This window comes from Megalobrama amblycephala, linkage group LG6, assembly GCF_018812025.1.
Source record: "Megalobrama amblycephala isolate DHTTF-2021 linkage group LG6, ASM1881202v1, whole genome shotgun sequence".
Classification (NCBI taxonomy): Eukaryota; Metazoa; Chordata; class Actinopteri; order Cypriniformes; family Xenocyprididae; genus Megalobrama; species Megalobrama amblycephala.
In genome coordinates, this window is record NC_063049.1 from 38,808,041 (window position 1) to 38,823,999 (window position 15,959).

Genomic DNA, 15,959 nt, shown 5'->3' on the forward strand with positions numbered 1-15,959 from the left:
AAACCTTGGACTTATTCTGGAAAACAATAGGGAAAGGTCTTTCATCTGACTTGAAAGAATGGCGTGAAGGAAAGTCTGCAAAGATATTAATCTACTGTGTGCCATATCTGAAAGAGGTGAGAGACTTTTCGTGGCATTTTAATAACCATGAAAAAAATATGACCTTAAACATTAACGGGGGATGTTCGGCTTAAGGTGAATATAAATAATGCACAGCTTTTCAAAAATCAATAGCAGCAATTGCTAATTACGAATTTAAAAGAAAAATTGGTAACACTTCCGTATGAGGAACAATTATAACTTTTAACTAGCTGCTTATTAGCTCACATATTGTCTGTAAATTAAGCACAATGCCTTATTCTGCATGACCATTTTCTATATCCCTTAATACTACCAATACCTAAACTTAACCACTACAACAACTACCTTACTAACTATTAATAAGCAGTAAATTAGGAGTTTATTGAGGGGAAAAGTCATAGTTAATAGTGAATGTGTGTTTCCTATACTGAAGTGTTACCGAAAAAACAAACAAAAATGAAAACTGTTGTAACCTTGGACATATAATCAAAAAAAAAAAAAAAAAAAAAAAAAAAAAAAAAATATATATATATATATATATATCCTAATTTTTTAAGAAATTTCGGACCCACTTTATATTAAGTGGCCTTAACTACTATGTACTTACATTTAAATTAATCATTTGATACAATGCACTTATTGTGTACATACATGTTTTTACATTGTTATTATATTTTAAAAACACCTGCATGTAATTACATGTGTAATTAATTTCTGTAATTACATTTATAATTACACTGTTGACCCATCCCTTACACCTTACCCCTACCCTTAAACCTACCCATACCACCAAAGCTTCCCTAACCTTACCCGTATCCACCTCAATAGCTGCAAAAGTGTTTTGCAATTCAATATGAACCCAATAAGTACATTGTACTTATTTTTTGATGTAAGTACATAGTAGTTAATGCCACTTAATATAAAGTGGGACCGAAATTTCCTCTTTGCATCAAAAATTACTATATATATATATATATATATATATATATATAGTAATTTTTGATGTTATATACATGCCAAATGAAAAGAGGCATAATTTAAGAATTATGGTGTAATAAGTTTTCACATTTTTGATGTGTAAAAAGTTGTTTGAATTTTGCTGTAAAACAACACCACACCTATTGAAAAATATTCACAGAAGTAAAAAGTGTGACAAATAGACCCATATCCCTTATAAAATGAAAAAAAAAAAATGCATCAAATAAATAAATAAAACTGACAACAATTAGATAAAAAAAAATATTTAAAATATACATTTTAAATAAAATTTAAACAAATGTGTAAAAGTTCTGGAGATTTCTTTTCCCCCAAAGTATAAGGGAATTCATAAATTTTTGTTTACAAATAAAAAAACAATTTGAATTTCAACAATATTTTACCATATTACACACTGCCTACACTGTCATATTTAAAATGTGAGAATTATTTTTACTTCTATAAACCATATTTATAAATTACAGCATACACTATTTTACACTTATAATAATTTCATACACTCAAAAAAACAAGCCTTTTTTAAGATTTACGCAATTTAATTAATAGTAAAGTTCCATCAAATTGAATTAAATAATCCTTACGTATTTCAATTGAATAATTTACTAAGGATTGCTCAGTTATTAAATTAAAATTCGTAGATACGTTACTATCGATTAAATTGCGTAAATTAAAAAGGCTTCATTTTTTGTTTAATTTTTTTTTTTCATAATTTCACAATACAATTTATTTTTACCACAATACTTGGACTTGACCCGTATGTAGTACTGCACCACTTTACATTCCTTTTCCAAATGCCATTTTTATAGTGTGAGACTGAAATATTGTGTAAGACTGAGAGCATCGAACTAAAAGTGGGGTATAATTTGAGTGGAGAGGTGCAGTGTAACTTAAGACTGGTCCTCCTTGTTTATTAGTCCACCAATCAGAGAGCAGCGCTTCCTCCCCCTCCATTCACACTAGTATTTAGCATCAGAGACTAGGATAAAGTTTCCCAAAAAATTAGGAAAAAACTTCCTGCGGGAGGAAAACTCTGCCAAACTCTACTTTTGGAAGTAGAGGCGCAGTCTCGGGACTTCAGGAGGACAGACAAACCCCCGAAAAACGCACGGATATAACGGTCAAACCACGGATTCAAAGGTGGAGAGCGCGTTTTCTCCTCGACCTTCACATTTCTTTAAAAAAGAAATGGAAGAGAGTTCAAGCTCTCCCGTCTCCCCAGTGGACAGCCTGGTGACCAGCGAGGAGGAGTTGGACAGACAACAGAAAAGGTTCGGGAGGAAGAGGAGACACAGTAAAAAGTCGAGCGAGGACAGCAGCAGCCCGAGCTCCGTGAACAAACGGAGCAAAAAGCCGAGCCCGAGCAGCACTCAGTCGTTCGAGGAGCTGCAGAACCAGCGCGTTCTGGCGAACGTCAGGGAGAGGCAACGGACTCAGTCGCTGAACGAAGCGTTCGCGTCTTTGCGCAAAATCATCCCCACGCTCCCCTCGGATAAACTCAGCAAGATACAGACGCTCAAGCTCGCCTCCAGGTACATTGATTTCCTCTGTCAAGTGCTGCAGAGCGACGAGATGGACAACAAGATGTCGAGCTGCAGCTACGTCGCGCACGAGAGACTCAGTTACGCCTTTTCGGTGTGGAGGATGGAGGGCGCGTGGTCGATGTCTGCGTCCCACTAGCAGCGAGACACGTCCATACCATGCCAAACGGGTGGGTAGAGAGATGCCAGTTCAACTTGAGACGTTGTTACTATGTTGTCGAGCTAACTCTTTCATAAGTGGATGCGTTACGGCAGTAACCTGCATTTAGAGAAACTGCAGCTGTTCTGGACCACTGACACTGACAGTTCAGTGCAGGAATGCAACACTATATCTTCTTGACACCCCCCAAAATTGTCATTTAGATTAGTTTAGATAGATAATGTATTATAATTCGTTAAAACGTTATTTTATGTATATTTTAGACATGCAATAATTCATAATTTTGTTGTTACAGATATGTGGATGTGCATCACGTGCTACAGCCAAGCACAAAAAAAAAAAACATTTTGATTATTTTACTTTTTTTTTTTTTTTTAAATATAGAAGATACGTAGGCTATTGCAAATGTTTTTAAAAAATAATGTTAGAGTAAGCCCTATTTATTTAATTTTATCATTGTTATAAAATGTCTTCATTAGATGATAGATATTAATATAAATGTTCACTATAATGAACAAAATGCTATCACGAGGATACTCAAATTATTATTACTATTATTATTATTATTATTATGGCCACACCCCCAAAAATCTGGTGTCATAGAAAAGGCCAGAAAGTTCTCTTTAAGAAACATCAGGACATAAATCAATGGCGTATGATCTCAGAGATTATAACAGAAATGTTCACTATACAGTGGACAAAATGCTTGGCGTCACGAGGATATCTCATTTTGACTAAATTAATATGGGAGAGTTATAATTATTATATTATACTATAAAGACAAACATACAATCGTAAAACCCTCTAAATACACCACAGAAGCGCGCGCATTTAGAGTAAGAAAATGAACGTGCAGCACAAAAACAATAAGAATACACATTCCTAGACTGCTAAAACCAAATATATCGTGTAAAATCAAAATAGAGACATCAAAAACAGCATGTCGACAACTATAGTACGAAAAGCTGTGGTATGCAGCCTATATTTGCCAGAGCTAACAAGGAAAACAAACGCCGAATTTGAGTTTTCCTCAGTTCAAAGCCTTTACGACTATTACCCAGTAAACAAACATTCTCATTATATCGTCGATCTCATGAAACGAATAACGACCCAACCGTGAGAAGGAACATTCAGTGGAATATTTTCCCTCTCGTGAATAAAACTCAAATTTCAGGAGCGATTTAAACTAGTTATGAAGTTACACCGCACATTCGTAAACGTTAAGCTTAAAAAAAAAAAAAGAGTGAAAGAATTATGGCTCTGATTGATGTGAAACGGTTAACGTTTCTATACGACAGAAAATAAGAAGAAAAACGTTCAGCAAAAAACCCTCTTGTTATTTATGTTTTCTTTTTGGCTGTATATGGATTTTGGGGAGATTAAGAAAGTTCTTGATTAGGCTATAAACACAACAGTTCTTTAAAGCACCTGTGTGTGGAACTACAGTTCTAAAGGATTCTGCTATATGACATCAGGATGTGAAGTTCTTTTTGCTCCTAACAGGAACCTTTATTTTTGAAAGTGAAGGTGAGCTGCGACCAAAACCATGTTTATGCTTGTGAAATAACAGCACAAAAACCACTGGAACCAAAGACTGACATCTTTCAGGCTACATATGTGTTATGATATGATCACTTATTAACGAGATTAACTTCAAGAATTTTCATTTAAATGATTGAATTATTGTTTACGTTTTATTTAATAATAAGATAAAATATGCATGGAGGTCTCTTTCCAAGATGACAAAATAAAGTGATGAAAAATAAATGAACCTGCACATCTATACATAAATCAATATGGTCCTATTTTTAAATAACTAATTAGCTATTAAAATGATAAATTGAAATGATATCCTTTTGAATGAATCAGTTTAACTAGTTGGATAAATCTGCCGTTTTATGCGCTGGATTAGGCCTCCATCAACACACAGCTGTCATAAAAATGTTAAACTCTAAACATTTATACAATAATAATATTAGTTTAATATGTCTAATGATTCTTATGAATTAATTTCAATAAAGTAATACGTGCTACTGAGCGAAGGAAGACAGGTGTACGGCTTCGAATTTCAAACCAAATGACCTCTTGAAACAGTTATTTTCCAGTGACGTAATTCCACCTGGGATCTGTGTAACATGTTTGAACCAAGCCTTTTCCTGTTTAAGCATACGCTCCCACTCGGAATTAAAAAATGGGATCATTAATAGCTTCCCATTTTTCTTTAAATCCAAGGCTGTGTTTAACCACAGATTGAGGTCTCCTGTTTGACATATGAGAAGCAGAATTTGAGTCTTAAAGTTGTTTTTCTTCCTTCCACAGACTGTTTACTTCCACTTATTTTGAAGACACCAAAGGATTTATTGATGAACCTCTAAACCTCAAAGACGTGGCCATTTGGTGGATACACCTACGGACTTGAGCATCCTCACGAAGGACACGACCAAAGGAACTTTCTATATACTTAGAGAAAAAGTAGATGACGTCTCCTGTGTCGTCAAATACATTTAATCTTTTTCACAAGTTATTCTTAAATGTCGCTGTGGTGATAGTACAGGAAGGCCATCTGTTATCTGTATGGAAACTATATTTCGTGTTTGTCTCTAAACAGAAGAGTTTATATATATATATATGAACAAAAAAACTATTGTACATAGGCTACCTGTGAGTATTGTCAGCTTTTTTAAGGGACCAATGCAATTTAGAGCAATACTTTCTTGAAGTATGCTGCATGGATGAATGCATACATTTGATTTTTCCTATGCAACATTTTCGATTTCCATCCATTGTACATTTTGCTTATTTATTAAAACATATTTTTGAACATTTAGGGTGAACACATTGATTTGCAAATGTCCACATCATCACTGTAGGAAAAGAGCATTCAGATTTTCCCCTTCTCGTGTAACAAAAAGAAATGTTATAAACAGTGCAGGTTCATTAGCCGAAAAGAAAGTCCAGCCAGTTTTACCCCTTAGCTTATAAAAAAGCCTGTCCGCTCTAATAAGAAGAAATCACTGAATCCAGACGGCTGGAGGCAAATTCTTTAACAACTGCAGATAACCACAGCATTTAAATACCGGACCCCTACCAGACCTTTTCATTTCTCCTTTAAATCTACACCAACGCTCGCAAAGCATTTAATTGTTTACATCTCATTTTCCCAGGCTTAGCTCGATAAAAATCTAAAAGAAACGGCTCCACTGTTGAGGCATTAATGCTTGATAAAAGCTCAGTTGTTCTGTAGGCCTGTTCAAGATCCAGCTCTGCTTTTTAAAACATCTGATGGTGTTATAAATCACAAAATACTATAAGTCAGATAACTTTCTAGTATTCTTATGGCACTTAATAACTAAAAAAAATAGCTGTTTAGGTTACACTTTATTTTAAGTTGTCCGTGTTACAGTGCGATTACATTTAAGTTCTGAGTTAGAATCAACAACATGTACTTCGGTTTGGTTTAGTTGCATGTAATTATGTATAATTCATAGTTATTACTACAGTAATTACATGTAACATGTAACAGGGCACTAAAATAAAGTGTTACACTTTATTATTTTGATTGCATTTATCAATTCATTTGATTTTATGACATTTTGGAGCTTTAAATAATGATGAAGATTGGCAAGAACCTTTATGTCAAATATATATGGGTCAAAGTTACATGCCACTGATGATAAAAACATATATATTGAAAAAAAAAAAATGAAAAAAAAGAAAGATATAATAATTCAATTTCTTATTTAGGTTTAGGTTCCATACATTTTTGATAAGCAGTTATTCAAAAACAACAAATGAATTTATGTCTCCAAAAAATGTGGTGGTGTTTTATGGTTTTCTTGTCACATGACTAAACAAATCACTTCCTTTATGCTGGTTATGTAACATTTACTTTGATTTCACAGACAAAAGTAGCTATTTTAAATGTCAGTGTTTTAAAACATAATTGCTTAACTGTTTATTTTTTTAAGGAAATAATAATAAAAGATTGTGCCTGCAGAGTACAATATGCCAACATCTTATTTTAATCTCAGGAGAGTTACCATCACATCTCCCACAAAAGAAAAAAAAAAAAAAACTGAAAATAGGCGAGAAAAGGCGTCAATACAGACAAAAACAAATTTGGCGAAACGCCACTGACCCAAAGAGATACACTTACGAGAAAACAGCTGCAGTTTAAAAATAAAAGTTCTTAAATATGTGGTGATGGGGAAACTGCGGTGAAGAGTGAGAACACCAGCCCGTTAGATACACACCTCTCTCTTTATTCTGTGCACCTGCGCAAATCTCTGCAACCGCAAAGGAAACGACCTGAACTGCGGCTGCCTTCAGGCTATTTGACGTCGAGACGCGACGCAACAGGCCGGGGGTTGCGTCGCGTCTCGACGCATACTCGACGCACACTTTGCGCGTTTTTAAAAAAAACATAAATTAACATTTAAATAACACTTTTAATAGCCCATTTAAAGTGTTTAATACAAATGAATGCTAAAAAATGAATAAATGTAGGCTAAATCAACAAAAAATTGTGTTACATTTTCAATCCTATGTGAAAACGCCCCTACTTCCCAACTGTTCACAATTGTACGTAGACAAACTAATAATAATTAGTGTATATGGAAAGCAAGAACATTTACAGTCTGTCAATAAAATAAAACATGTGCACACGTCTGTCGCCCGATTTCGTCTCAACAAAATATCTTGTTTTGTTTGTTTTTTTTAACTATTTTTCATACTAGTCATATAAATGTTCAAAATCTGAGATGCACAATAAAAAGAAGAACAATCTTTTAAAGAGAAATGTTGAGGGAGAGTGCGTCGACATGAGCGATGTCCGAATCGTGAAAGGCGCGTTCTTATGAATCGGATCTTTGAATGAACAGGTCAAATTTTGTTCACAAAATGATTCGTTCACGAATTGTAGCCTACTTAAAGATTCGTTCGCCTATCTATTGAATCGGACTGAATCAGTTCTCAAGGACAGTTCTCGAATCGGAGCGAATCTTTCGAAATATGTCCAACTCGGAATGGGCCGAGAACGATGAGTGAACTAAGCCTGAGTAAATCGATGATTTGACTCATAGGGCAAAAATATGGTTCATACACATAAATCAGAAATGTGTTGGTTTTAATCAATAGCATTTAATTAAATCCGGCAAATATTCAGTCGAGTGATGCAAATTATTTAAAGTAACCTGTTGTTTAATGTAAAAAGTAAATGAATTGGGCATACAGTAGGTTCAAAGTCACTTTGTTTTTATGAGCTGAAGACTGGCAGGAATGAAATCACAAAAAGCCTAAATAGGACACTCTTATTAATAAACTTTTCTCAGGAAAAATGAAATAAACAGCAACGTGTTCCTATAATGACGTCATGACGCAAAAGAATCACTGAGTCTTTTTACTGATTCTGAAGAACTGATTCGCGGAAAAGAGTCGAATTCCCATCATTAATAGACATTTTAAAAAGATGTGAGAGGCACATGGATTTAAAAATAAATAGAAAATAAAAAGGCTGTGTGTTCATTGTGTTGAGGGAGAGTGCGTATCCATCAGCAGCATGTTTGATAATGTCTCATTATTCCCGCCTTCCTTCTGAGCCAGAATGCCTCGGGCCACAGTTACGGAGTGGTGCGAGCCCCAGATGTTTCCCGTAAAATGAGACGGAAAAAGCAACAAAATTTTAATTCGCAGTAAAACGGATAAAGTAAAGGTTTACACTGCATGTGCCGCAGAAAGGATTTCATGTTCAAGCTAATGCCAAGGTTACATTACAGTGTGGGGGTGGGCCCTGGCAGGACGCACATTTCCTTCTGCTAAACCTAGAATCAGATTTGTAGGCTACCACCCGTGTGGCTCACTTTTACCTTCTGTGTTGATAGTAAACTGTAAGTTATAGAGGAAACATAAGCAACTAAAAGACAGGTAAAAAAAAAAAAAAAAAAAGACAACAGCTAACTTGATGAGCCGCGTTCAAAACTGTTGTAAAATTCGAATAAACACAACACACCTGTGACCTCAAATTGATATTAATGCGCTGCACTGTAAAGAGTTTACAGCAAGCCTAATTAATTATATTAGCATTCCCGGTGGAAGAATTCTTTATTTTTAGATTTAAAAAAAAAAAAAAAGAATTAGTGTGTATTATTAAGCTTAAAGGCAGGGTAGGAGATTTGTTACGGAAACATTTTTTGTCATGCTTTTTAAAAGTCTGTTTACATCCTGATAGCAATCACTAAGTTAAGTGGTCTAAATGTATTTATATATAGATATATAGTATGTGGAAGGCGTAGGACCATAAAATATACATTGCATTCAGTCCGAAGGCTATGATAGGATGTCCTACCTACCTGTCAGTGTATGTTTCATACCTCCACACACCCTGCTCGCACAGACATCACACGTCATCAGCGAGTTTCATGCTATACAGACAGACATTAGTCGCGAGCACCAGCGGCTGCCTTTTACCTTTCCTCCTGAACCAAAACAATGAGCTTATGCTGCATTCACTCCATAACTATGTAACTGGAAGAGATGTACTCAGAGATATACTCAGAGCCATTCATGACTCAAATTTATGTGTTTCAAAAACACTATCAACACCAAAATTAATCTGCAGCAGTCAGGTGGTACAGGTCAGTGCTCTTTAACTATCACTGTAATGCTATGTGCTTTGAGACATGTAGTTTAACGCAGACTCTTGTGACGCTTTTATTCAAGTGTGTCCGACTGCATCTCGAGGTGCTACCAACCATGCCCCCTACCTCAAGTTACGCACCCTACAATGAAACAACCATTCGGGACGTCAACTACTGCTGTTCTTCTACTTCACTTTCCTCGCTTTTTAAGCTTCACTATCGCCACCTAGTGATAAGGCATACAGATCGTATTAACATAGATCACCAGATGCCGTAGTTATCCTGTTTGTTTTCATCAGTTTTTAAAGTATTTTAATTATGAAACTCTACAGTTTTTATTTTTATGGAAGGTTTAGGCTAAGGTTTAGGTGCGGGGGTACGTTTTTAGCTATAATTACCATGAGTCTGTATTAATTTGATAGAATCATTTATTTTAATTTCATACTTAAGATCTGAAAGCAATATAAGCTCGTTTTACAAACATTTCATACATAAAACATTAAATAATTTACTTCAAAAGATTGTTTTAGTTAATGACACCCACGCATGTTTCTTCGCGGAGAGGTGTAACTTGTTGTAGTAGGCGTATTCCCCAGGGGTGTGGTTTGTAATACTGCGGGATGCAGATAGACCCTTCTCCTTTTATTTGGTCCTTGACTTTGTGGAGCGCTCTAAAGGGAAGGTGGGATCTTGCTTTCAAAGCTAGCTCGCTATTGCTAGCCTCTCCGAAAATGACCCCCCCTACCTTTAAAAGTATAGTTTACCCAAAAAAGAAAATTCTGCCAATTTACTCACACTTATGGAATTCTAAAACTGTTTGACTTTCTGTGGATCATAAAATAAGATATTTCGAAAAGTGCCTCAGCGTCCATACAATAAAATTCAATAAGGTCCAGCAATGTTTAGACACCAATATTCTATAATTCCCCACGACTTTGGCTTATTGGTTTCATATTTAAGATTTCATAATAGTATGTGCAGCTTTACAAAAGTTAGCCATTCGTAGCTAGGATATTACAAACGACATTCTTGTGATGGAACTTAAACTCTCCGGATGACAATAAGCACAATTGAGATGAGTAACAATTTGATCCCATAACACTCATAAGAGGCTGATACTGGCCTTCTTGCCCTAAAACAGCTCCACGTGTACAATATCCGAACTCGCAGGACCGGATCCGTGCTCAAGGGTAGATGACGTGGCAATGCAGCACATGTTTGGCCTTAGATTGCATACAAATGTCTGCGCTGAATCACCGACCAGCAGATCAAATCAGGACATGCTTGAAGGACAGTGGATTCAGACAGTGTTACGGACATGCGTTCTGGGACAGGACATCTACAGCGCAGGTGTGTTCCTGCACAGGTGCAGTGCTGTATACTGAGAGCGTTTCATCTGGGAACAACAGGTGGAGATGCTTACATTTAGTATAAACAATCCAAAAAGCCAGGAAGGGATTATGGTGGACAAGAATAGTTCTGGAACTCTCTGGACCTTCAGTACATAGGAAAGAAAGTACTGGGAGGTAAGATCAGGACATGCAGGGGCCTGCTGAAATTTTCAAAAGCCCTAATGGATAATTACTAACTAACTTACTAACAACTGAAATTTTCAAAGACCCTAAAGGATGATTCCAAATTAAACAATGATTAAAATTTTCAAAGACCTTAAAAGGATTATTCTTAACTAACTAACTGCTGAAAATTTCAAAGACCCTGATGATGATTAGGATGATGATTAGAATGATGATTGTAGGCTGCACAGTTGCTCATTAGGTAGCACTGTCACCTCACACAAGGATGTCCCCGGTTCGAGACCTGGCTGAGCCAGGAGATCTTTCTGTGTCAAGTTTGCATGTTCTACCTGTGTCTGTGTGGGTTTCCCCCACAATCCAAAAACATGCAGTGTATGTGTAAATGTGTGTGAGTCCCAAGCCATGTAATGGGGAGGGTTGGGGAAAGACCTGGCAACCTAGCAGGACCTCTCTCGCGTATGGCGGGAGATGGCCCATAGAATCACTAAAAGTCGGATATGTCTGAAATGGTTAATGAATGAATGGATGATTCCTAATTAATTAACAACTGAAATTTTCAAAGACTCTAATGGATGTTTCCTAACAACTAAATAACTAACCAACTAACTAACTATACTAACTACATTTTCAAAGGCTCTAATTAATGATTATTCTACCTGCTGAAAATGTCAAAGACTCTAATGGATGTTTCCTAACAACTAAGTAAGTAAGTAACTAACTACTGTAAGTAACTAACTAACTAACCTACTAACTAACTAACTTAATTTTCAAGGACTTTAATGAATTATTCTAACTGCTGAAAATATCAAAGACCGTAATGGATGTTTCCTAACAACTAACTAAGTAACTAACTAACTAAGTAACTAACTAACTAACTAACTAACTAACTAACTAAATAACTTTATTTTTAAGGACTCTAATGGATAATTCTAACTGCTGAAAATATCAAAGACCATAATGGATGTTTCCTAACAACTAACTAAGTAATTAAGTAACTAAGTAAATAACTAACTAACTAACTAACTAACTAACTAACTTAATTTTCAAGGACTCCAAAGAATTATTCTAACTGCTGAAAATATCAAAGACCATAATGGATGTTTCCTAACAACTAACTAAGTAACTAACTAACTAACAAACAAACTAAACAAACTTAATTTTCAAGGACTCTAATGGATTATTCTAACTGCTGAAAATATCAAAGACCATAATGGATGTTTCCTAACAACTAACTAAGTAATTAACTAACTAAGTAATTAACTAACTAACTAACTAACTTAATTTTCAAGGACTCCAATGAATTATTCTAACTGCTGAAAATATCAAAGACCGTAATGGATGTTTCCTAACAACTAAGTAAGTAAGTAACTAACTAAACTTAATTTTCAAGGACTCTAATGGATTATTCTAACTGCTGAAAATATCAAAGACCATAATGGATGTTTCCTAACAACTAACTAAGTAATTAACTAACTAAGTAATTAACTAACTAACTAACTAACTTAATTTTCAAGGACTCCAATGAATTATTCTAACTGCTGAAAATATCAAAGACCGTAATGGATGTTTCCTAACAACTAAGTAAGTAAGTAACTAACTAAACTTAATTTTCAAGGACTCTAATGGATTATTCTAACTGCTGAAAATATCAAAGACCATAATGGATGTTTCCTAACAACTAACTAAGTAGAACTAAGTTTCCTTACTAACTAACTAACTAACTAACTAACTAACTAACTAACTTAATTTTCAAGAACTCCAATGAATTATTCTAACTGCTGAAAATATCAAAGACCGTAATGGATGTTTCCTAACAACTAAGTAAGTAAGTAAGTAACTAACTAAACTTAATTTTCAAGGACTCTAATGGATTATTCTAACTGCTGAAAATATCAAAGACCATAATGGATGTTTCCTAACAACTAACTAAGTAATTAACTAACTAAGTAATTAACTAACTAACTAACTAACTTAATTTTCAAGGACTCCAATTAATTATTCTAACTGCTGAAAATATCAAAGACCGTAATGGATGTTTCCTAACAACTAAGTAAGTAAGTAACTAACTAAACTTAATTTTCAAGGACTCTAATGGATTATTCTAACTGCTGAAAATATCAAAGACCATAATGGATGTTTCCTAACAACTAACTAAGTAGAACTAAGTTTCCTTACTAACTAACTAACTAACTAACTTAATTTTCAAGGACTCCAATGAATTATTCTAACTGCTGAAAATATCAAAGACCGTAATGGATGTTTCCTAACAACTAAGTAAGTAAGTAACTAACTAACTAAACTTAATTTTCAAGGACTCTAATGGATTATTCTAACTGCTGAAAATATCAAAGACCATAATGGATGCTTACTAATTAAGTTACTAACTAAGTAACTAACTAACTAACTTAATTTTCAAGGACTCTAATGGATTATTCTAACTGCTGAAAATGTCAAAGACCATAATGGATGTCTGCTAACAACTAAGTAATTAACTAATTAAGTAAGTTACTAAATTAACTAAAACTAACTAACATCTGCCAATCAACCAACCAGCTAAGTAGCTGTCTGTCTAACAAATGCCTAGCAACCACTCAGTACATATAACCTAAATAATCTTCAAACATAAAGACACTGCACTAACTTTCAGAAAAGGGTTGTCCAGCCATTATTTAAAGTTTGAAAAACTTCTGTAGTTTTCATTCATTTTATTTTCTGAATGTAATTTCTGAATTTCTTGAATGAATGTGCCTGTAATTTCACAGTGAGATGACCTTGAGCTTTGGGAAAAAAAAAAAAAAAAAAAAAAAAGCACTATACAAATTATGCTTATTATTATTATCATCCATTAACCGTGAGAAGGAACAGACTTTCAGTCTTCCACTGCCAGCAACACCACCTCTCCCCTCATCCTGGGAAGCACCAAAAACACTTCTCAGCCACAATCATTCCAAAATCACCCCCCTCCTTAAAATTCCTCCAGTCTTTCCACCGCTGGGGAGATTTCCGCTGCTCTCTGAGGCAGAATCAAACTGGACAGGAAAATGGCTTAAAACATTAAAGTGGCTGTAAAAGCTGGTGTGGAGTACACATGCAGACCAGACTATGGAAATTACCTATTAACTTGACTCAGTGTTCATCAGCGTTTTTGCATAATTCTGTATTATGATTCACCAGCATCACTATTCAGTCTCAGGCATCTTTGCTCAAAGTGTTTGAAAGACGTATAAAATGGGCAGTTGTGAAACAAAAATTAATGATCTTATACAGGACTTTCAAGAGCTAAAAGAGCAGAAATTCATGGACCAGGCTACTTGCAATAACGTTCAGTGGTTAAACAAAGGTGTGATCGCTCACACACCGTCTGCAGTAACCTGATCCCGTCTCGTCTGTGGGTTCATACTGCGGCACACTCGCACACCAGACCACTTTCCTCTTCATTAGAAGAAAGGTCACACCAGGCTACTGAGGTGAGGAGCTGTAATTCTCTCCATTTTACCAAACGAATTATTAAACAAACCAGTATTTTCCCTCGCGTTACACCGTGTCCTAACCAAGCACGGCACTAGTTTCCAGCAAGGAAATTGGTTATGTACACTGAAAGTGAATATGTTGTGCTACTCGAGACAGAACCTATTTTATCCCAGTCATGACTGGTTAAGACTAAAACTCAGATTTAACTCAGATTGTTTCTTTATAGAGTGCATTAGTGCCCACCCCCTGTTTTAGTGGTGTTGGTTCCAGAAATATTTTTTTAATTCATTTTTCCCATAGGGATTTTTAAATATTCGTAAAGAGTTATAAGCCACGAAACAAACCAATCAGCTACAAGGTGAATCACAACACTACAAACATTGATTTGAATCAAAAAAGTTTTTGAAAATTGGACAGAAAGACAAAGGTACAAGACTGTGTACTTAATGGGTTTAGTGAGGGAAAAAAGTACAATCCTATGAAGCATCACAAACAGCATAATCGAATTAAAAATTATGGAGAAATAGGCTATATTTTAAGTTTAGTGCAAAATATGCATATGCAAACATTTCAGTATTTTGAGAGCGTAGGGAGATCAACTCAATTACGACATTCGCAGCGATTCATGGGAGTGGGCGGAGCTAAAGAGCATTTTGAAGCATGTTGCTTTTTTCAACTCTCTGTTTGGTGTAAATTTCTGTACAGCATCATGGGTAATGTAGTTTTTCACCAGGAATTCCACTGTTAAACACGATTATTTTAAAAATAAGCTGAAATAATGTGGGCCGACGGCTTCAACAGATGCAACAATAACAATTTAATAGCTCACAATAGGTCTGTCTTTAAGGGTTTATAAGCTATCTTTAAAAATCTATTTCCTTATGGAGAAACTGAATGGAGTTTTTACTTCCGGAACCCAACTGTTGCACTCTGTTGGTTCGGGCCTAGTTAGGACACCATGTTATAATAAAAATCTCCAACACACATTCACGTAACAATGTCTGCTCTTGCGTCAACACAATATGCATGCGTTGTGGTGCTCTCTTGAACGTGTGTTTGACATCAGTATTTTGTGTAAAAAAAAAAAAAAAAAAAAAAAAAATCACAAACAAACCACTTTCGTTGCTTCATAAAACTGAAGTTGAACCACTGGAGTTGCATGGATTACTTTAATGATGTCTTTACTACCTTTCTGGGGCTTGAAAGTGGTAGTTGCGTAGGCTGTCAATGGAGGGAACAAAAGTCTTACGGATTTGGAACAACATGAGGGTGACAGAATTTTCATTTTTGGGTGAACTAACCCTTTAAAGTTTTTTATTTTTACATTTGTATCATTAGATATTCGAGTAAGTTGAAACCCAATTCTTACATTTAAAAGTGTAATAAAAAAAAATCCTGTCATCACAGGCATGCAATGAATTCTGGGGTAGGCTAGGATCCATCTGTGGTATACTTCATTGCCCGGGAAACGAAGGAAGCATTTGGAGACCGCCTTCGAATTGGGACAGCCTTCGTTGCGCTCTTTATTCAGAATTTATTTGAC

At 35.2% G+C, this 15,959-nt stretch overlaps 1 protein-coding gene across 1 annotated transcript; it reads left to right on the forward strand.

The window, feature by feature from the left end:
* Positions 1 to 2,014: 2,014 nt before the first annotated feature.
* Positions 2,015 to 5,602, forward strand: twist2 (twist-related protein 2). Its single transcript, XM_048194565.1, has 2 exons — positions 2,015 to 2,785; positions 5,095 to 5,602. The coding sequence occupies exon 1, from the start codon at positions 2,263 to 2,265 to the stop codon at positions 2,752 to 2,754; it is 492 nt and encodes a 163-aa protein (XP_048050522.1). The 5' UTR covers positions 2,015 to 2,262; the 3' UTR covers positions 2,755 to 2,785; positions 5,095 to 5,602.
* The last annotated feature ends 10,357 nt before the right edge of the window (positions 5,603 to 15,959 follow it).